At 42.0% G+C, this 22,884-nt stretch overlaps 1 protein-coding gene across 2 annotated transcripts in view; it reads right to left on the minus strand.

The window, feature by feature from the left end:
- TMEM266 (transmembrane protein 266) overlaps positions 1–22,884 on the minus strand; it is a 131,260-nt gene that overhangs the window by 69,523 nt on the left and 38,853 nt on the right. For both annotated transcript variants that reach the window (XM_074232487.1, XM_074232486.1), the window contains exons 2-4: positions 20,580–20,670; positions 17,355–17,543; positions 2,450–2,604 (exon numbers count right to left, since the gene is read on the minus strand). In XM_074232487.1, coding sequence (XP_074088588.1) covers positions 2,450–2,604; positions 17,355–17,543; positions 20,580–20,593 — 358 coding nt within the window. In that variant the 5' untranslated portion in view covers positions 20,594–20,670. The remainder of the gene's footprint in view (positions 1–2,449; positions 2,605–17,354; positions 17,544–20,579; positions 20,671–22,884) is intronic.

Raw genomic sequence — 22,884 nt, forward strand, 5'->3', positions numbered from 1 at the left:
AAGTGACCATAAGAGGACTAGACTCTGTGGGGACACTGCAGCCTGATCAGATCTGCCCCTGAAACTACCCTGATTCCTTTGGGCCTCAAACTGCCTGGGGGTTAGTGCAAAATGATCAAGGGAATCCTACATCTGTGTGATTCAGAAGGGACCAGAGAAAGACCGAGAACATAAAACTCCCTCTGTCCGTTGTTTCTTAAATGAATTCCTGGGCCATTATTTTATTTTATTTTTTTATGGCTTGTTTGAAAAGAGCCATAAATCTCTGACCATCCATTTTATGGAATTTAAGATGCCTTTTATGAGCTGCCATTGGATCTCCCACCAAAACCAATCTCCTGGATACTTAATTTTAAGCAAAATTCCAGTCTTGTCTGCTAGACTCTTAGCTTTACCCAATGACTTGGTTATAACTTGAAGTGGTGAGGGGCCTGGGGAGAATCCCCAGCACGGAACCAGAGTCTCTGTTATGATTAAATCACATAAAAATCAGACAGTGTGCATGGGGGGGGGGCTGGAAAGGAGGAACGGGGGAGGGAGGCAAAATAGAATGTGCTTTAATTCAAGACAGATTGGCGGAGTATAAAGCCTGTGTCTGTCAACTCCAGGCCAGAGAAATACTTTCACTGGGACCCAGGGGCCACCAAGCACATAAAAGCCAAATGGGTCTGTCCGGTAGAGAAAGCTGGTCTGTTCTTACAAGCGTTCTTTGTTAGAAAGGGCTTCTCTAGCGGAGGTTTCGAGAGGCCCAAAGACCAGAGAGCTAGAGCTGGAGAGATCAGGGACCAGGGAAGCCCATCCTCCTTCTTTGACAACTAGAGAAATTGAGGCCTAGGGAGACTAGGGAGGTTGAGAAACTTGTCCAAGATGACACATCCAGGAAAGGACAGAAGTGAGATTTGGATTGGGGGTTGGCATCATAGTTATAGATGAAAGAGGCCGGGTCTCTTTGGTCCAAAGACTGAGCAGAAAGCAGAGGAGGTCTTTCCTTGGATGGGAGTGACCTTTGCAGAGAGGCGAATTACTTTGTGTGAGGGGATGACAACTGTTCGATGTACCTGCTCCTATTTCCTTGTTTCTCTCACAAGCCTCATGCTCTTTATTGGAGGAAGGTATAATGAACCAGAGAGCACCATGGATAGAGCTCTGGATCTGGAGTCAGGAAGACCTGAGTTCAGTCTCATCTTGGACATGATGTATGTAAGTCACTTCACCTCTGTCTACCTCAGTTTCCTCCTCTCTAAGATGGGGCCATGAAAAGCACCTCCCTCACAGGCTGGTTGGGGGAATAAAAGAATGAATACATGCGAAGGGCTTTGCAAACCTTAAATATTATGTAAATGATAGTTATTATTAATGATGATGGTGGTGGTGGCAAGGAGAGGAAAAGTTGGCCAAGCAATGTCTTGTACTGTAGATCTCTGAACTCAATTGGCCATGGGGCCAGGAAGTTCCAGGAGGTTGGAGACCTCTGGTTGAGGCTCAAAGATAGGGAAGGTCAATAAGATAAAACAGTTCTGGGGGCACAAAACACCTCCAAAAGAAGGAGGTAGAAACCCAGGTAGATATCCTTGAGGCCAGAGGACCTAAACTTCTTTTTCATGTCTTTTAAGGGTATCTGCAAGGAAAAAAGGGTTTGTTTCAAATGGTTCCCCAACCCCCCCCTACCATATTCTCCAGGGGGTTTCTATTGACAAACAGTTCACCTAGTTAGCAGAGTATAGCTTTCTCACTAAGGTGATTCATTCAATTTAAAAGATACCTACTAACCAAAGGAGGAAAGAAAGGAAACTCACCTGATGCAGGTTTTTTTTTTTGCAAGGCAATGGGATTGTGACTTGCCCAAGGTCACACAGCTAGGTAATTATTAAGTGTCTGAGGTCAGATTTGAACTCAGATCCTCCTGACGCCAAGGCTGGTGTTCTATCTACTACACCACCTAGCCAACCCCTGATGCAGTTTTAAAAGTTTATTCCATAAAGTTCATCCCAACCTTTTCCCAGTGAGGATTTTCCCAAAATTCCCTTCTTGCATTCAGGAGAGGGGAGTGTGAATATAAGTTATTAATGGGATCATAGAATCATAGATTTAAAGCTAAAAGAGATGTATCTGAACTCATCCGAGATAGATATACTTCATTTTTCAAATAAGGAAACTGAGGTCCAAAAGGGTCAAGTGACTTATCTACTGTTCCCTGGGTAGTAAGATCTGACCTGCTCACTCTGAATTCAGATTCAGTTTCCCCTTTCCCCATCCATTTGAGGAGAAAATGGCTGCTCCCGTGACCATCTCCATGAGCCATGAGAGAGGAACAACTGGTATTAACCAAATTTGGATCTCCCCCAAGAAAGACCCAAGCCCCACTCGGAGGGAAGGTGCTACTGACCCCTGCCATGCAATCCATCAATCAAGGATCTGCACACACATCTATGTCGCTATTGCTACTCACACTGGAGAGCCTTTATATCGATGAGCAGTTCCAATGTCAGGAGGATCACCACCAGTATGACACAGGCCACCAGGAAGCTGTTGAGACTTGCACTCAGTAAGAACACCTGCCATACCGAGGTGCGTCTTCCACAGCATGGCTTCAACCAGTCAGACCTAGGAGAACAAAAGGGGAGGAGGGGAGAGAAGGAGCTGAGCACCAGCTAAGAGGACCCGGCTGATGGTGCAGGCCTGGCATTGCCACTAACTCTCTGGATGACCTTGGGCAGGCTGTTGCTCAACTTGGACTTAAGTGATTGGAGAAAAAACATGGTGAAACTTGCCTGAAGTGACATCTAATAAAGCAAAGAGATGAGAACACTGAGTGACCAAAATGACTGATTTTAACCCAGAGACCTTCCTCCTTCCAGTAGAGAGGTGAGGGACTATGGGGACCAAATGGTGCATACATCATCAGAGATAGAGACCTTTTTTAGTTATCTTTGATAAGCTATTTTTATTTGTTATAAGGAAGAGGTTCAATCCTGATGAAGGAAAGACTTAGATACATAAATGATATAAAAACATGAGGCCATAAAACACACTAAAAATAAGATGGATCTAGACTAAGTAATCTGGTTTTTTGTCCTGTGTTAGGTCCAATATGTATAGCTTTCTCGTGAAGGTTTATTTGCTATTTGCTGGTTGTACTCTTTATGGAACTGGAATTGGGTGGGAAGGAAGTCAAACTTTTGATGTATAATTTTTTTTTTTAGGTTTTTACAAGGCAAATGGGGTTAAGTGACTTGCCCAAGTCCACACAGCTAGGTAATTATTAAGTGTCTGAGGTCAGATTTGAACTCAGGTCCTCCTGACTCCAGGGCCAGTGCTCTATCCATTGCGCCACCTAACCGCCCCTTAATGTATAGCTTTGAGGTCTATGTGTTATATATATGTGAATATATGTATTATCATATAATTCATGCCTTCCACTTAATGCTTGAACTCAACATTATTTTTTCTAGACTAATTTTATGCTTTATACATATATATATATATATATATATATATATATATATATTTATTTCATGGTGGGGGCAGAGGGAGATAGATATACTTTTGGTCTTGTCTCAAACCCTTTGTCTGAAAAGCAGATTAACCAACTTCTAGCTCCAATTCCCTGCTTTCCTTCTGGAAAGAAATCAAAATCTCCCTTGGAGAAGTGTGGGTAGAAGAAATTCTAAAGATGTTTATTTATGCCTTCCTATGAGCTATATCTGGGCAGCTAGGTGGTGGAGTAGATGGAATATCAGTCCTGGGGTCCGGAGGACTCATCAATCTGAGTTCAAATCTGGTTTCATATGGTTACTAGCTGGGTGGCATTGGACTAGTCACTTCACCCATTTTACCTCAGTTTCCTCATCTGTAAAATGAGCCAGAGAAGGAAATGACAAACCATTCCATTATCCTTGCCAAGAAAATCCCACACAAGGTCATAGAGAGCTGGACACAAGTGAAATGACTGAACAACAAATAAGCTGTTATTTAAACACACTTGCATGGACAGCTATCTCCTCCATGGGCAACACATACACACAAAATCACCCGAGGCAATCTATCTCTTGGATCAGAACCTTGCATGCCCAGAATGGGCTTCCTCCCTTCTCCCTTCTCCTTATGGGAGGCCTGCACTCATCTCCCCAGGGTCTGATGCTCTTCTCTTACAAGTTCAAAATCTTGTTGTCTATAGGAAGCCAGCAGCTTCCCTCTGAGGTCATCTCCAATTTATCCTATAGCTCCCCTATAGACACCTTGTTTGTATGCTGTTTCCTCTCATTAGACTGGAAGCTCCTAGAGGGAAGAGACTCTCTTTTGTCTTTCTTTGTATCCACCCTATTTATATTTGACACAGAATGGGTTCTTTTTTTTTTTTTTGCAAGGCAATGGGGTTAAGTGTCTTGTCCAAGGTCACACAGCTAGGTCATTATTAAGTATCTGAGATCTGGATTTGAACTCAGGTCCTCCTGACTCCAGGGCCGGTGTTCTAGCCACCTGTCCACCTGTGCTACCTAGCTGTCCTTACATAGTGGATTCTTAATAAGGGCCTGTTGTCTTGATTCATGTTGTGAGGTCTCTTGGACTTCTAACATTGGTTGCTGTAGGTCTTGATGCTGAAGGTATGTGACTGCCATACAACCCACAGATAGAATCTGATGAAATGTGAGGAAAAGGAAATGAGTGAAGTGACAGGGAAACATTAAATCAGTCTAATTTCCAAGACCTAAAATGTATCATAGATCTAGAACCAGAAGGAACCTTGGTGATTATTTGTCCATGATTTCATATCCCTTTGAACCTCTTGTACTGGCTGGTCAGATCTTTGATTTGAAGTGACAATCTACTCATTCCAGTGGAAGAATGAGAGGGCTATAGGGTCTTCTTGGGGGACTCAGGAGACAGGACAGGACAACTTCTCCCAGAAGCCTCTGCCCAGACATCCAAAGGTAGACCACTGGTCCAAAGAAAGCCACATTTTGCTATATTTCAAGATATTCTGATGTTTAAAAATACCTTTGGCTAAGATGACGCCTTTGTCCTTCCCTCTCCTGACTCATGTCTCACCTACGCAAGATTAACACTTTGAAGAGGACCCTCCCTCATCCATGTGACACTTCCTGCCTCTGAGGCCAGGTTCCGCTTGGGCCCATTTTAATCTTTCGCACATCACGCCTCTCCTTCTCACATGGCCTCCTGGCTGTCTCAGCACTTTCTCTAGGAGATTTCTTCCTTTCCTCTTCCCTTCCCTCTGTCTGTTGACACATCCCTCATTCCTGGAAGGGCTGTTTTAAGGCTCCCTTGGGGAAATGGAGCTTTTATTAGGTTACTGAGCCCCCTCCCCCACCATCCTATATCAAACCAGGTGGAATTGGCTGTGCCCCCTGGAGCTGAACAGCAGTTGATTGCCATCTGAAACTTCAACCAGGTGTGCTCCTGTGGTGATAGAGGAGCTGGTCAGGCAGAGCCACCTCCCTCCCTCCACAGGTCAGGTTTGACTTGCAGGGAAGGCAGAGGGCTTTGGATTGTTTTTGGTTTTTTGCCTCAATTGTCAGTGGGTGGAAGCTGGGCTCTTGTTCTACTTGGGATTCTGTGCATCTAGACAGACTAGGGAGCACCTCCCAAAGTCTCTATAGTCTTCACACAATGAAAAGTCATAGAAAAAAATGTCAAAGCTGAGAGGGGCCTTGGAACTTAGAATGCTGGAGCTAAGAAGAACCCTAGAACAGAATATGTTGGAGCTGGAAGTGCCTTTAGAACAGAGAATGTCAGAGCTGGAGGGACTGTAGAACTGAGAATGTTAGAACTGGGAGGAAACCTAGAACTGAAAATGTCAGAACTGGGAGGAAACCTAGAACTGAAAATGTCAGAGCTGGGAGGGACCCTAGAACAGAGAATGTAAGAACTGGGAAGGACCAGAGATAATTGATTAGCTCAACCTTTGCATTTTATGTTTCTCACCTGAAAAACAGGATTTCTATACCTTAAGTCCTTTTTGGGAAATCTTATAATTTATAAAAGGTGAAGCATATGTATAACATTCATAAATCACCATAGTTTTAAAATTGTATTTAAATGCATGTTTGGTTTTATTTCCCCAATAAAGGTTAATTAGAATGAATGGTAATTTGGAAGAAATGATAAAGATGAATATCATAATACCAGTCCAACTTATTAAATATACCATGCTAGGTGGTATAGTGGATAGAGCTCTGATCCTGAAATCAGGAGGGCCTGAGTTCAAATCCAGCCTCAAATACTTACTAGCTCTATCTGCCTCAGTTCTTCATTTGTAAAATGAATGCAGAAGGAAATGGCAAAGCACTCAAATATCTCTGCCAAGAAAACCCCAAAGGGGTTTGGACACACTGAAAAAGGCTCTGAAAAATGAGAAATAGATAAAAACGAAGACATAGACGTCAATGATTGCCTTTCCACATAGACATTTTTTTTTTAGGATTTTGCAAGGCAGTGGGGTTAAGTGGCTTTCCCAAGACCACACAGCTAGGTAATTAAGTATCTGAGTGATTGTTCAGTCTAAGACAGAGCACACCAAGATGTTGAGGTGAGGATGTGCTCAGTGGAGAAAATATTACCAGAGCAGATTAAATTGAAAAGCATGTATCCAATCCTACCCCAAGAAAACTGGTAAAACAATTACCAGTGTACACTCGTGGTCAGCCTAGGAGCAAAGGACCTATTTGTTCTCATAGTCAGAACCAATCTTTGGAGCCACTGTCACCAACAGTCCTAATGTCTCTAGGGTTACCTATAACCAATTTATTAAAGAAAAAATCCCAGGCTTCTGGAACAGCATTTCCTAAGCTGCCAAGCTGAATTGTTGATATGGAGTAGTGGTAAAGAATCAGGGGGCAGTGAAGTGTAAATCTTAAGGGCTCTAGTCACCTGGATGACTTTCCCTCTTCAATCTTTGTCCAATGGAAGTTCTCATGCATTGGACTATATGAACTGGGGAAAGGTTTAGGTCCAGAGAATATCAAAGACTGTGTAAGGATGGTGACATATTTATCCTTGATAATGCCTTTTGAATCCTTCCCTTTTCTTTCATTTGGACCTGTACCAATCACAGAACTCAGGGAACTGGGTCATAAGGCCTTGATAAGTAGCTCTAGTTTATTATGGAGACTAAACTCTCTTCCCAACGCAAGAACTAACCTTAGAGATCCTGGCAATGGTCATACATGGCTGAGTGGATAATTGGGAGATGGTGGAACCAGTTCTAGAGTCTGTATCAGTATCATTTGTCCTTTTTAAAAAAAATCAATTTCAATTCTTTGTGACCCATTTGGGGCTTTCTTGGGAGAGAGAGACTGGGAGAGAGTCTGTCATTTCCTTCTCCACTTCATTTTACAGATGAGAAAACTGAGGCATACATAGTGAAGTGACTTGTCCTGGGTCACATGGTTAGAAGTGTCTGAGATAAAATTTGAACTCAGAAAGAGGAGTCTTTTTGACTCCAGGTTCAGCACTCTAACCATTGTACCACCTAGCTACAACCTTGACTGATCATTAAAGGTGGTGAGATAGCCTCCTTGTCCAGTGCAAACTGGCGTTTCATAAATACCAATGAAGTTTTGCAATAGATCAAGATTTTCCAATAGGAAAATCTGGAAGGGAGGGAAGGTTTAGAGAAGTTTGACCTTGGGACACCAATGAATGGATTCAGATGGAAATTCCCAGAAGGCAGTTAGAAATATGTGACTGGAAGTCTGGAAAGGACCTGGGGTAGAAGGCATACATTTGTGAGTCATCTGTAAAGAGGAGACAATTGATGTGATGAAAGTAAATAAGGTCATCAGGAAAGAGAGAAGTTCAAGGCTAGAACTTGGGGGAATACCCAATTTTAAGGGATGGGAAGAGAATGTGGATAATATGATCATAGATTTAGAGACAGAAAGGAACTCTGAGGGCTTCTAGTCCAACCCTCTAATTTTACAGATGAAAAGATGTGACTTTGCCCAAGGTTAAAATATAGTTAAAAAGAAGAATAACCAAGTTCTCTGATAGAGAGAGAGAGAGAGAGAGAGAGAGAGAGGAGATTTTGACCCATGTAGAGTATGTGATGTTTATCTTTCTGCCATAACCAAGGAAACATCACCTATGCATAAAGCATCAGTTAGCCTCTCTCCTAAAAGAAGAGGTTCCAGACCTCCAAGAATGCCTCTCTATTCCCCAAAGGAAATGAAACATTCCTTAAAAGGGAGCTTGAATGGAAGTAAAGGAACATGAGCTGAAGAGAAGGGTGGAAAAAGGAGGACCATCAAACACTTGGAGGTGATGGACAGGAAGCTGTAAGGAGGGAGGAGTTGCTTGTTCCCCAAGGAAAAAGGAGGTAGATTCATAGAATCTTATATGTGAGAGATAAGCAAAAATAGAGGAAGAAGAGACAAGTAATTGTGATTGATTGGCAGTCTTCTACAGAGGGAGATATTTATCAATCTGATAATAAAATTATGGGAATCTGCTATCTTCCTGGGGCAGGTATCCAAAAACAGGATGGAGAGCCTTCCAAGACTTATGAAATCAGATGACCGCTATCCACTTCTAATGACATGTGGGCAGCAAGGATGCCCCCCAGAGTCAGGAAAGCATTGCCAAGGAGCAGAAAGGGTTGGGCAATAAATTGAAGACCTCAGGGGTACAGGTGGTGTTTTTAATCACTGCTGCCAATTGAAAGCAAGGGCTTCAGATTAAAAGCCAGTTAAGGCAGTATCTTAGAACAGAATTTGGCTTCCTAGTCTATGGTTTAAAAACAAGGAATGATGAACTCCTTTAAAAGAGACTGGTAAGAATCTATTTAGAGAACTAGGTAACACTGCAGTGGACAGAACATAGGGCTTGGAATCAAGGAAACCCAATACTCATGAGTTCAAATCTGGCTTCAGATAATGGCCGTGTGACCATGGTGGCACTTATCTCTGATTGCTTCAGTTTCCTCATCTATAAAGTGAACTGGAGAAGGAAATGGCAAACTACCCCAGCATCTTTGCCTAGAAAACCTCAAATGGGGTCATGAAGAATTAGACATAATTTAAAAAGTTGAACAGCAAAAAAACCATATTAGTTCAATGAAAAATTGTTTTTAATGCTTTTTAACAAGGGTTTCCTTTTACTTTGTTCTCAACTGGAGGGGATGGGATGAAAAGGAGAGAACGTGGATTTTTTTCTGATTGAAAAAATTAATTAAAAGAAATTTTTGCTCAGTCTTGTAAATCTGGTCCAAGGCATGCAAAATTGAAAAATAGAATGAGGATACCCAGAAATTCCCAGAAGGCATAAACCAAGAAACTGGTTTAGTCCTAAATGTCACAGCTTCAAATATCTATATCAAAAAGCTGAAAATATAAGTAACAAGCAGAATGAATGAGCAATCCTAACCCAATGAGGCACATTTAATCTGAACGATATCAGTGAATCTCATTTGGATGGAATCCAGGATTAAATTACCTTATTTAAATGGGATGGAATTCAAAAAAGAACAGTGGTACAAGGGAATCAAGAGCCTCAGGAGGAGGGAGGGCTGGTTGAGGGAGAGGTAAAAATGATTAGGTGAAGATCAATAGAGACAGAAACAAAAGTAATATCATAATTGGAGGGTGAAATGGCAGCCCCAAAAGCTAATGTAATTTTAGTTTGCTTTAATGATGGTCTAGCATCCAGGACCACCAAAAGGATATTGTCCCTGTATTCTGCCCTCATGAGGCTATGTCTAAAGTGTTGCGTTCAACACTGGTAGGTCTTACCTTGCCAGTCTTTTACTTCCTTACCCTCCGAGGACTCTATGGTCAGTGCCACTACCTTCTTGGCTATTCCTTGTTCAAGATACTCCATCTCCAGGATGTGGTCATTTTCCCTGGGACTCCTGCCCTTCTCATCTCCACTTCCTGCCTTCCTTTAAGTCTTCCACCTTTTCCAAGAATTCTTTCACAGTCCTTTTTTCTCACTTTCCCTCTGAGACTGTGTCTAATCTACGTTGTCTTTATTTTCTTGTTTGCACACATTTATTTGCATGTTGCTTCCTCTCTAGATTGTAAACTCCTTGAGGGCAGGGCTGGTTTTTGCCTTTCTTTATATATAGAATGATGATGGCTGTCTTTTGTTCTCAAAGAAGACCATGAATCAGGGGAGCCGATGCCATGACAAACACATGAATTGTATTTGAGTGAGGAGGGGCTGTACTAAGTTACAAGCTTCATTTTCTCCTCCAGAGCCATCTGGGTTCAGTGGCCAGATAGGAATCAGGTTGACTGGAGATGGCTGTGCATGTGAGGCAATCAGGGTAAAGTGACTTATCCAAGGTCACATGGCCTTCTTACTCTTGCACTGGAAAAATTTTAGTTCCTGATCTCTTTTCTTGATTCTGCATTATTAATCTGCATTATTAACATTATCTTCATTACCTTTTTAAATCTAGAAATCAACAATAAATACAATAAATAAAAACAATAAATAATAGAATGAATGAATAATGAATGAATCAATCAGTCAATGAATTTGTCCCGGGTGTAAATGCACATTCATTTCTTGATGTGAACTAACTCCAATACTCCACTGCTTGAGATCATGTTATATATACAGTTGAAGGAACTGGGGATGAGACACGGGGAAGATAGACTATCAGTCATTTTGTGGGCTGTTTGGGGGATAAGGGGTTTCATTTGTTTTGTTTCATCCCAGAGAGGAAAATGTGAATCAATGGGTAGTAGTCACATTGAGACAGATTTCAGGTGGACAGAAGTCAAAACCTTCTGATAATTAGAGCTGGAAAAGTGGGATGGGCAGCTTTGTCAGGTCCCACAACTTCCTCCACTATCCAGTTGCCTAAGGATCAAATGAGATACCTGAACAATAAAACAGTGTCTGATACAGGCTCTTAAGGAATATGTGTCCCTTCCCCCTCACTTTGAGCAAAGCCTGGATGGCCACTTGGTGAGGATGTTGTTAAGGGGATGCTGGTCCAGGGGTGGGTGGATCTTGATGGACTCTCACATTCTTTCCAGCTCTAAATCTCTACCACTGTGAGCTATAAATGGAAATAACTGCTGCCAATGGGCCTAACTATGGCAACAGCCTCTCTCTCCATTGGAGACTGCTTGTAGTCAGCTTATAAAACATGGGATACCCAAGATTTCTTGGTTGGCATTTCCTGAGTTGCTCATTTTGTGGAGCTGACTATGAAGAGCCAGGTGAAATCTTGTACCAGGGCAATGGAGGTGGGAGGATAATGGACACCTGAGTGACCTTCCCTTACAGTCTTTGTTGGTGCCCCCCACCCCCACTGTGGATGTCCCTGGAAAAGTCTCATGCACTGAAATGTGTTCAATTATCTGTGCTTTTAGGCAAAGAATACATCAAATGGGCTGTGGTAGAGCTGACTCTGTCACAAGATCAAGGTACCTTGATGGCACCTTCTGGACCCCTCTCCATCGTATGCTTGGATCTGAAGCTATGGGACACAATTCATCCCAGAGCTCAGATAGTCCAGAAAATCCAGAATCAAGAAAAGAGATCAGGAACTAAAATCTTTCCAGTGCAAGGCTAAGAGGGCCAGAATTGAAACAAACATGGAGAGAAGAAATGTGGGAGTGGTATAATGTCACATTCACAGAGCCTTCTGGAAACTTATCTATTCTTTGTGCTCAGGTAGAGACTGTCCTGTCCCAGAAAGGGGATCAGCATGAAGGAAGAAAAGTGGGAAAGATAGGATGGGATAGGAAGGTGAGGGAAGATGGAAGAGAAAGGGGACAGGCCCCTTCATCTCCCAGAATAACTGACTCAATTGCCTTCTTCCCTCTTGGGACTACATAAATGTCTTCTGCTCATCCAAAACCCAAGCAGAGGACTGGGTATGAATAAAGGAAACAGTCTGAGAATATTTGGAATTTATCTCTTTTGGTAGTCTCCCTTTGGTCTGCTTTACCTTTATGTTTCTCTCTTCTCTTGAATGATTAATAGCTAATAATTAACGATCAAGGCAGCTAGATGGTGCAGTGGGTAAAGCACTGGGACTGCTGTTAGGAAGACCAGAGTTCAAATCTGACCTCAGACACTTACTAGCTGTGTGATTCTGGGAAGTCATCTAACCCTATTTGTCTCAGTTTCCTCATCTGTAAAATAAGAGAAGAAAATGGGAAAGTGCTTCAGTATCTTTGCTGAGAAAACTCCCAAAGAGGGGTCATGAAGACAAAAGAGGTGGTAGTAGCTGATGTTTGTGCAGCCCTTTCCGGTTTGCACAATGCTTTACATTTATTATCTAGCTCATCAGCACAACAATTCACAGATGGGAAAACTGAGGTCGAAAGGTACTAAGTGGCTTCCATAGCATCCATCACAAAGACTGGAAGTGTCTGATACAAGATTCAAAATCAGGGCTTTCTGACTCCCATCCCAGTCATTTCTCCATGAAGCTACCAAGGCTGCTAAGCTCAGTGGCAGAGCAGAACCTTTCACTAGCATTGGGTAGCAAAACTACCTCCTGCTAATTTGTAATTTTTTTTTACTTATTTATGCACATATGGTCTTCTCCTGAAAGACTGCAAGCCCCTCTGAGGGTAGGGACTTTTTTCCATTTGACTTTGGGTCCCTGGAAGTAGCTCAGTACTGGAAATATTGCTTGTGTTTAATGTTTGTTGAGCTGGGACAGGGTGTCATGTACCTGTAGACCCTGTTCCTGGGGGGGGCTGAGGTTGGATTGTTGAAGTGAGGCAGTTCTGAGCTGTGGTCAGACTAAAGCTGATCAGGTCTGACCCAAACATAGGCCCAAGAGCTTGCCCAACGACAGACAAACTGGCCTAGGTCATCCAAGAAGCAGATTGAGCAGCAATGGGATCAGGCTATGAGGGACTGGTACACTTCCATCCTGGGAAAGATGATGGATAGTAGGTGGCACTTGCACAAAGTCATTCAACCCCCACCTCACTAGTCCATTCCTCCCCATCCCAATCTCCTCCCTCCTTTCTCCTCTATGTTATATGTGTGTGTATATATACATAAATGTGTCTGCACACACACACATATATTTATCTATTAAAATGTATGTCTGTGTAGGTACATGGGCATACATTTATAAACATGTGTCTACACAGCTACCATCTCTACTTATCGACATATCTATCATCTTTACCTTTCTATCTCTAGCATCTCTATCTATGTAGCTACCATCAATTTTGCCTACTTTGTAATCTGTATATCTATATCTATATAGGTATCTATAATATGTAGTTATAATTATGTATCTATGTATATATCTATTTTTGTATCTGTGTATCCATCCATCCATTTATATTTCCATCATCTAGCCACTCATCCATCCATCCATCCGTCTGTCCGTCTGTCCGTCCATCCATCCATCCGTCTGTCCATCCATCCATCCATCCATCCATCCATCCATCCATCCATCCATCCATCCATCCATCCATCCATCCATCCAATTTATCAGAATGTGCTCTCTGTGAGGGACTATTTCCCTTTATCTTTGTTTTCTCCCAGCATGTTCTTGGGTCGGGGAGTCTCTCCTGCAGTGGCATACTTCCCCAACCTGGGCTCTGGGCTTTGATGTCTGATCTGTAAAAGAAGGGGGCTGTTCTAGATGACTTTTAAGCTCCTTTCCCATTCTAAACAGGTTGATGAGCCTGTGGTCCTAGGAATAGAATCAACCCTTGAGTCCTTTGCCGGGGGGATGCTATCTTTGGAAAGGCCAGTAGAGGGCAGGTGATGCCCAATTTCAAAGGCCTGAGCCTGGCTGGCTTTCCAAGGATGCTTCCATATGGCTGACTGAACCTGCAAATAAGAGAAAGCAGATGGCATTTCTTGGCCCTCAGGCTGGTGTTCCTCAGTAAAATACAGTGTTTGACCAGGGCCTCCCAAGCTTGCAGAGTCAGGTTCCCATAGGAGACGGAACAGCCAGGCCAGGGCTGTTTTGGTCTGCCCCTCTGGGGTCCCTCTGGTCCTTGGATCCCAGGTTCCTCGGCCTTTTAAATTCTGAATTCTATAATCCAGTGACTTTGGAAACAGAAGATTTTGGAATCCAAAAGAAGCTTCTAGATTGACCCTTTTGAGAGAGAAGTCAACTCTATGGTTCCAAGAGAACCAGGGCTCATGAGGAGTGAACATGGTCCAGTCAGGGCTGAGACAGAGAACCTTAATGTCATTGCTTCATGGGATGCCAGTTTCCTGACATTTAACCGGCCCCAAACTGTGACCTGAGCATATAATAAAATATGGTGCCAACAGATGAATAGCTCACTATTAGAGGCAAGAGCTCAGTACTGAGAATTCAGAGATTTGAGTCCTGGTTTGAATATTTATTAGTTATTTGACCAGGCAAATCATTGATTCTCTCTGGGACTCCGTTTCCTTATCAGTCATGAAGTTGGAGGGCACCACCATCTATACCAGGGGTTGGCAAATTATAGCCCACAGGTCTGAAGGTAAACGTTTACTGACTCCTGATCTATACTTAGGTTCCCATCCGGTCTCATTGGCAACTGCCTATTAGATATCTCAGATAGGCTGTCCCGTAAATTATGGGAAACTCAATCTGTCCCAAACTGAACTTGCTATCTTTCCCTCAAACTCTCTACCCTTTTTAACTTCCCTGTTACTATGGAGGGCACCACCATACTCCCAGACCTCCAGCCTTACAATCTAGGAGTCATCTTTAACTTCTCTCTTCCATCACACCCTCCCCCATTTACAATTGATCGCCAAGGTCCATCAATTTTCTCTTTTGTAATATTTCTTATCTACACTCCCTTCTGTCCTTTGACACTGCCACTACTCTGATGTAGGCCCTTACCACGCAACTCATGTCTAGACTATCATAATAACCTGCTGGCTCCATTCAGTTGTCAAAGTGATCTTCCCAAAGAGCAAATTAGGGGGCAACTAGTTGGTGCAGTGGATTAGACACCAGCCCTGGAGTCAGGAGGACCTGAATTCAAATCCAGCCTTAGACACTTAATAAACACCTAGCTGTGTGATCTTGGGCAAGTCACTTAACCCCATTGCCTTGCAAAAACAAAACCAAAACAAAAAGAGAAAATTAGACCATGTCTCATTCAATGAATCTCAGGTATAATATCAAATGACCTTTTTTTTAATAACCTAGGTCTGCCCCCCCTTTCCCTTTTCAGTCTTCTTATACCTTATAGCATGTTATCCACACTATAATTCAGTGACACTGGCGTCCTTGTTGGTCTCTTCACCAAGACCTCATCTCCCAACTTGAAGCATTTTCTCTGGTTTAGCATCACAGTAGCATAACTATAGACATAGAAATCTAATCTAACTCTCCCTTCTTTGTTGTCTTCCCCCATTATACAAAAGAGAAAACTCAGAGATGTTGAGTGATTTGCTCAAGGTCACACAGGTAAGTAAGGAATTGGTATAAAGATAAACCATTATTTTTTTTTTAAAAAGCAAGGCCTTTCCCCTTTCAAAATGCATTTCACCATCTGCCTCTGATTGCATTTTGACCTTGCCATGATCTCCTTTCTGCCAGGAAACCTTGTAGCTGCAAGCAGGAGGTATATCAGCTGATGGAAGACTGTCGTCTCGACAAGAGTGGAATTCCGCCACTAACCTCATTTCCTATTTACTCCCCAGCTGAAGCTTTGCTAGGGGACACAGGCCCAGGCCCTCAGATGAATGACAAAGTGTCTCCCTTGACATGCCAAGCACTTCAGACTCAGGGGCTCTGATATTTATCTAACCTAATTGAATTTTATTTCCCCTACTTGGGAGTTAGAGCCTGCTAGAGATAAATGTCTCAAGAAGTCTGATTTTGGAAACAAAATTAATGGCAGGGGCTCCCCCCACCTTTCTCTCCTCCCTTTTGGGCTGAAAGATGGAACTCCAATGGAATGTAAATAGGTGTTGTCTCTAGGGGGCTGATTTCTAAGTGTAAGTTAAAGCGTGTTTAAGAATTGGTGATTTGAGCTTTGGGCAAAGCTTCTCACACCATCTCTGTTGACTGATTGGGAGAATTTAAAAAGCAGGATTCTTAGAGACGGAAAGGACTTCAGAGACCCTTCCTGGGGCTGAGCAGGAAATCATTTCTCCAACACCTTTGCTTAGATCTCCAGGGATGAGGAACTCACTACCTCTCCAAGCAGCCCTGTGGGATAGTTCTGATTATTACACAAATGAGATAATAATTATAAAGCAGCCACCATAGTGGGTACTGTTAACTATAAGTATTATTAGTAGTAATAATAATGATAATAATAATAGTACTTCAACTAGTAGTAGTAATAGTAATAGTAGTAGTAGTAGTAGTAGTAGTAGTAGTAGTAGTAGTAGTAGTAGTAGTAGTGGCGGTAGTAGTAGCAGTAACAGCAGCAGCAGCAGCAGTAATAGTAGTTAGTATTTTATGGAGCATTTTGAGACTTGCAGAACAGGGGTAGCTAGGTGACACACTGGCCCTGCAGTCAGGAGTACCTGAGTTCAAATCCAGATTCAGGCAGTTAATAATTACCTAGCTGTGTGGCCTTGGGCAAGTCACAACCCCGTTGCCTTGCAAAAACAACAAAAAAGGCTTTGCAGAACACTACAAAGATGATCTCATTTGATCCTCACAGATCTAGAGACAAGAGCTCAGTACTGCGAATTCAGAGCTTCTAGTTCTGTTCAAATATTTATTAGTAATTTGACCAGACAAATCATTGATCCTGTCTGGGACTCAGTTTCCTTATCTGTCATAATAATGGAGAGAGCAGATGCCTCACAGATCACACCTCTATAAGGTAGGTATTATCCCATTTTATCAATGAGGAAATTAAAGCAAAGAGAAGTTAGGTGACTTACCCAGGGTCAAAGAGCTAGTAAGTGGAAAGAAGACAGAATTGAGAGTCAAAGAGCATGGGTTCCGTTCTCATCTGTGTGATCTTGGGAAAGATCACAATGTACTGATTTGTAAAATGGGGCATAGGAAGAAAGGGGAAGGTTGAATGCCTTTGGAATTCTCTTGCGGCCCTAAGCCGATGATTCTATAGTTGTTGGGTTATTTGTCCAGCTAGAGCTAGACACAGCCAGGCTTGGTGGATCCAAACAGGTCCAGGTAAATCTCTTTCTCCATGAGAATTCCTTTCTGCTATTTGAAGACAAAGATTGCAACTTTCTCTTTATTATTATTAATTATGATGAAGACCAAATCTTTTCTCATTCACACTGAGCCTCCTCAATCTCTTTGCTCCACAGCTTGGGGCTCACTCCAAGCTTGTCATTGTCCTACCTATGATGTAGCCCCCAAAACTGAACTCAATGCACCCATCTGACCAGGGTCCTGATCCCCAGGAGTGCTCCCTTTTCATCAGTCTTTTAAAAGGCGTTCAGGGATGACCATCACCTACCCTTCCCTCTGGAATTCCTCATCCAGGTTAGATAGGAGCTGTGAGCCAGCAGCTGAGAGATCGAGGGCAGCCAGGGGCAAGTCTCGATAAGCCAAGTTCACCAGCTGGACTGGAGCCATGCTTTTGGTTTCTTCTTCCACTTGTTGGGAGATGATCTCAACTTCAGGAACTCCTCCTTCTATGGCAGGCCTGGGGCAGGGAGGGAAGAAGAGGGAGAGGAACAAGGGGAGCTGGGTGGTTATACTTGAGAGCCTTAATAACCTAGCCCTTTTAGTTAGGAGTAAAGAATAAACTGACTATCAGCAAATGTCTAAATGATTCCCTAGGGAATAGGTCCAGGAGTCTGAAAGACCTGGGTTCAAAACCTGCCTCTGACAATTGTGAGCTATATGATTCTGGGCAAATCACTTTACCTCTGTCTGCAACTGTTTCCTCAGCTTTAAAATGGGGATAAGGACATCAGCAACTTCACAGGATTGTGGTGAAGATCAAATGAAATAATAAATGTAAAGAGCACACAGTGGGTGCTTCATAAATATATATTTCCCTCTCATCTATTCCCAATTGGGGAGATGCCAGCAACTGATCTTTAATAATATCTCTGCTTTGTATTCATGAGAACAATTTGATTCAATAAACATTTATTAGGTGCCATAATAATCATTACAAAAGCTAACATTTATATGCTTCTTTAAAGCTTTGTTATTATTAGTAGTAGTAGTATTTAGGGTTAAGTGACTTGCTCAAGGTCACACAACTAGTATCAAGTGTCTGAGGCTAGATTTCAACTTAGGTCCTCCTGACTCCAGGATCAGTTATCTCTCCATTGTGCCACTTTACTGCCTAGCAAAGCCCTTGAATGAATATCATTTAAATTTCAGGACAATCTTTTGAGGTTGTAGTTCAGAGAGGATCATTCCCATTTTACAGATAAGGAAATTAAGATTTTGAGACGTTAAGTGATTTGACCATGATCACACAGTTACTAAGTGGCTAAGGCTGGATTTGAATTCAGGTCTTCCTGACTCCAGGATCAGAATTCTGAACTGATCTTTCAGGGTCCTCACTGATCTGAGGCTTGCTACTTACTGTGACTCTGGAAAACTCACGTAACTTCTTGGAACTCAGTTTCCTCATCTGTAAAATGACCCCTAAGGGAAAATGACAGTCCTTGACCAAATCTGCTCTCTGTCTCATTTATTTCTCCTTACCCTTCTCTCCCTCTAGCCCTTGCTTATATCATCCTGCCATGGGATCCTAAAGGATTCTAGCTTTAGAACCGCAAGTAATCCCAGAGATCATGGGCAACTGCTCATTTGACAGATGAGGAAACTGAGAGACAGAGAGCTCAAGAGAGTCATCCAAGATCATACTAAGTAGAGGAGCCAAGGTATAAGCCCAGGGCCTTTGACACTAAATTCAGGCACTTTCTGGACATACTAAATGAAAAATGATTGAATAAAATGGAAGGAAAATTTAATTGTTTTCTGAGGGAAAATGCTTAGCTTCAATGTAAATGGTTCAATTTTAATATACTTGCACAAAGGTCCCCAGGAGTCAGAAGACATGGGTTCAAATTTCAGTTTTGTGACCTTGTACAAATCACCTCTCCTCCTAGAGTGACAGATTCACAGAATCTCAGAGAGAAGAGGGGCTCAGAGGGCAACTCTCCCAATCCAGATCTGAGCTTGCAAAACTCCCGTGATGAGGAATGAATTTTAAAATAGCCAGTAATAATAATCATTCCCCTTCCTTAGCTGCCTAGCTGCCTCCCTCCCTCTATTCTTCCTTCCCTTCCTCCTTTCTCCCCTCTTTTCTTCTTCTCTGCCTCTCTTCCTTCCTGTCTTCCTCCCTCTTTCCTTCCTTGTTTCCTAACTTCTTAGATCCCTCATTTCCTTCCTCTCCCTTCCTTCTTCCTTCTTTTCTTTTTCTTTCTCTCACTTCTTTTTTCTTTCCCTCCCCTCTTTCTCCCCTCCTGCTTTCTTGCTTTCCTCTCCTTCTTCCTTCTCATCTTCCCTTCCTCCATTTCTTCCTTCTTCTCTCTCATTCCTCCCTCCTAATCCTTCCTTTCTTCCTCCATTCTCCCCTTCTTTCTTCCCTCCCCTTCCCTCCTTTTTTCTCCTTTCTTCTCTTCTTTCTTCCTTTCTTTCTTTTTCTTTCTTTCTCTCTTTTTCTTTCTTTCTCTTTTTTCTTTCTTTCTCTTTCTCTTTCTTTTCTCTCTTTTTCTTTCTTCTTTCTTACATACTAAACATGCAATAAGTGCTTTTCATTCATTCATTCACTCATTCTGTCTCTAGCCTTTCTCTCACTTTTCTCTTATTTATTCCTCACACATCTATCAAAAATTTACAAGTCACTCTCATGCTCAAAATCCTTCAGAGTCTCCCACTGCCTACTGAGAAAAGCACAAATGCTGCCTACTCTGGCTTTTAACAACTGAGTACACTCGCTCATGTAGGCCACTAGATCTATTGGTTGACTCCAGATACCTGACCCTGCTTGACTTTGACATCCCTTCCAGTCATCTTGCCATCTGATGATACTGTTGCACTCCCTTTACCCCACCTCCACTCCTTTCTATCTCTTTCTCTTTTATAAAATATATAATTATTTTTGTTTGTTTTTGCAAGGCAATGGGGTTAAGTGACTTACCCAAGGTCACACAGCTAGGTCATTATTAAGTGTCTGAGGTCATATTTGAACTCAGGTCCTTCTAACTCCAAAGCTGATGTTCTATCCACTGCTCCCCCTAGCAACCTCCCTCTTTCCATTTCTTTGCATGAATATAGTAATCAAATAAAATTAAGGACACCAAGGGGCTATCTTATATATCAACTCACCAAATCTGGGATTCCTCCTTTCCCTGGCTATTACCCTCTTGATGTCTTACCTTCCCCTATTAAACTGAGAGTGTCTTGAGGGCAGAGAATATCTCTTTCTAATGTACGTCTCCAGTGCTTAACCCAGTCCTAGTACATAGTAAGCAAAGTTTAAATGTATTTTCATTCATTCATTCATTCATTCATTCATTCATTCATTCCCCTTGACAATTTGCCTTTAACTCATCTTTCCAGCCTAATCACACCCTATCCCACCTCACACACTTTTATTCTTGCCAAATGGACAACTTAGCTGTCCCCTTATCTTGACCAAGGTGAATAAAGTAACCTTCTGGGCTCCATATTTGCTTTTGGTTACCCTGATGCATCATCTTGAATTACTCACTGGGGACTGGTCATGGTGAACACTACATCCGAAGCAGTTGGCTTTTCTGTTCTTTAGCTGCCCTCCTCTCTGAAACCTTCATGCATTGTTTCTACAAAAGACAAACAACATCATATCTTGAAAATAAGAAATTGAAATAACAGTTTCATCAAAACAAAAATTTAGAAACAAATTGAGAAAGTTCCAAATCCTTAGCACTCCCAGGAGGATCATACAAAACCATACAACTCTCTTCAGTAAAAACAAATTTTATTTTAAAGATTGAATTGTTTTCATGTGAGCTTATTCCACTAGCCCAACCTAAATGGCCAATTTTGTGAAGACCTGGAATTCCCAGCGGTCTTTGCATTTTCTTGCTGCTTCAGTTAGTAGGAAGGGAAGAATAGGAAGAAAATATGGTTGACCATAAGGTAAGGGTAAGAAATGATTCATAGAAGAATAGAAAGTACTTCACTGGCAACCTACAGATAGGTGTAGATAGATAGACAGAGACAGATAGATAGAAAGATAGGTAGGTAGATAGAGACAGACAGACAGACAGATAGATATATAGCTACAGAAAGATAGGTTACTAGGCAGATAGATTGATTTATAGACAGACAGACAGATAAATGGATGGATGGATGGATAGATAAATAGATCTATAGATTGATTCATAGATAGATATATGGAAGGGTGGATAGATAGATTTATAGATATATTGATTTATTTATAGTTGGATAAATAGCCAAAGACAGACAGATAAAGTCAGACAAATAGACAGACAGAATTTTTATGAGGTACTTACTCTAAGCTAGACAAAGGAGAGAAAGATTTCCAGCACTTTGAGTTGACTCCTATGGTGGACTTAGGGGAGATCTCACCAAAGCCATACAGGATGGATTGTGACTTGTGTTGTTGGAAAGACTTTCTAAATGTGAGCTTTTGGCTACACTTGAGTATCTGTAGTCATTAAGTAAGTCTGGAAAAATAGGGTATGGTCAGAACCTAAGACAGGAAGACAATGCTCCAGGTTTGGGAACCTCCAAATGACAGTACCCCCTCATTCCAAGAAACAGCAAATCAGAGCTCAGAGACAAGGTTTCCAACATCTGGAACTGGAGGGGGAAGAGGTCACTGAGCAGAGGGCTATTTAACTTCTAAATGACTTAACCTGTGGAGTAGGCAAAGCATTATAACGCACATCTATTGCTCCTAGAGAATTCACAGTATATAGAAGACAAGACATTTTCATTTAACCCATGGACCATGGCTTCTAGAATGTCACTGTGAACTAGGTTCGACCATTCTGTAAAGCAATTTGGAAACATACTAAGAAATGAGTCGGGTCCAAACTGAATCTTCAGCTCAGAGATAACCGATAACCCTCCCAAGCATCTATCCCAAGAAGGTAAAAAAACAAAGTGAAACCCCATACATACCAAATTTTTCCTAGCAGCACATGTGGCAATAGCACAGAAATGGATACAAAGTCGATTAACCAGGGAATGGATAAGCAAGTTGCGGCTATTAATGTAATGGAACATTACCGCTCCGCTTAGAAATGATGAAAACGAAGAATTCAGACAAAGAAAATGCCAGGTTCTTGTTTCCTGAGCAGCTGATGCTGTGATGAGACCCATAAATGGCTTATCAGGCTGTTATTTAAAAATAATAGCCCCCAAACAAAATGTACTGTGAAGCAGGGAGCCAAAGGGGAGAGACAGCTGGTCTGGCACTCTCTAAATGTACCACCAATGTGCAAACCTGCTGTCTAGTGATCCTGGGAGAAGGGCAATTTAGCTTGTGGCTTTAGAGTAATTGGCTCTGACTCCCTGGGGATAAAAGTTTGTTTGGTATTTTAAATTCCAGGGAAAAGTGTCTGCTGCTTATAAAGCTGGTGCATTTTCTGGCCAAGGTTAGGTTCACTTGCTCCAATCAGTCCTAATGACTGCTCTCGTCCCACAAATTATGGTCCCAACATCTTGCGTTAACCTTTCCATGTAGCCTTGGAACACCTGACCTTCCGGGGATCTTAGCTCTAGGCCAACAGCTTCCTTTTTGTACAAATGGGAAAAGTCAGGATCCCAAAGGAAGCAGAACTTGTCCAATGGGTTTAGAAGCTGGGCTAGTTCTTCTGGTTTTTCAAACTGGAGCTCATTTTATTATTATTATTATTATTATTATTATTATTATTATTATTATTATCAACTTTATTAAACACTTCCTAGAGCAGAGTAAAAATTTAGGCGATTTAGGTAAGACACAGTTTCTGCCCTCATTAAGCTTATAGTCTAGTGAAGGGACAGGATCGAGGCACATTGAT

The sequence above is a fragment of the Macrotis lagotis genome, chromosome 4 (assembly GCF_037893015.1).
Source record: "Macrotis lagotis isolate mMagLag1 chromosome 4, bilby.v1.9.chrom.fasta, whole genome shotgun sequence".
In the NCBI taxonomy this organism is placed as follows: Eukaryota; Metazoa; Chordata; class Mammalia; order Peramelemorphia; family Peramelidae; genus Macrotis; species Macrotis lagotis.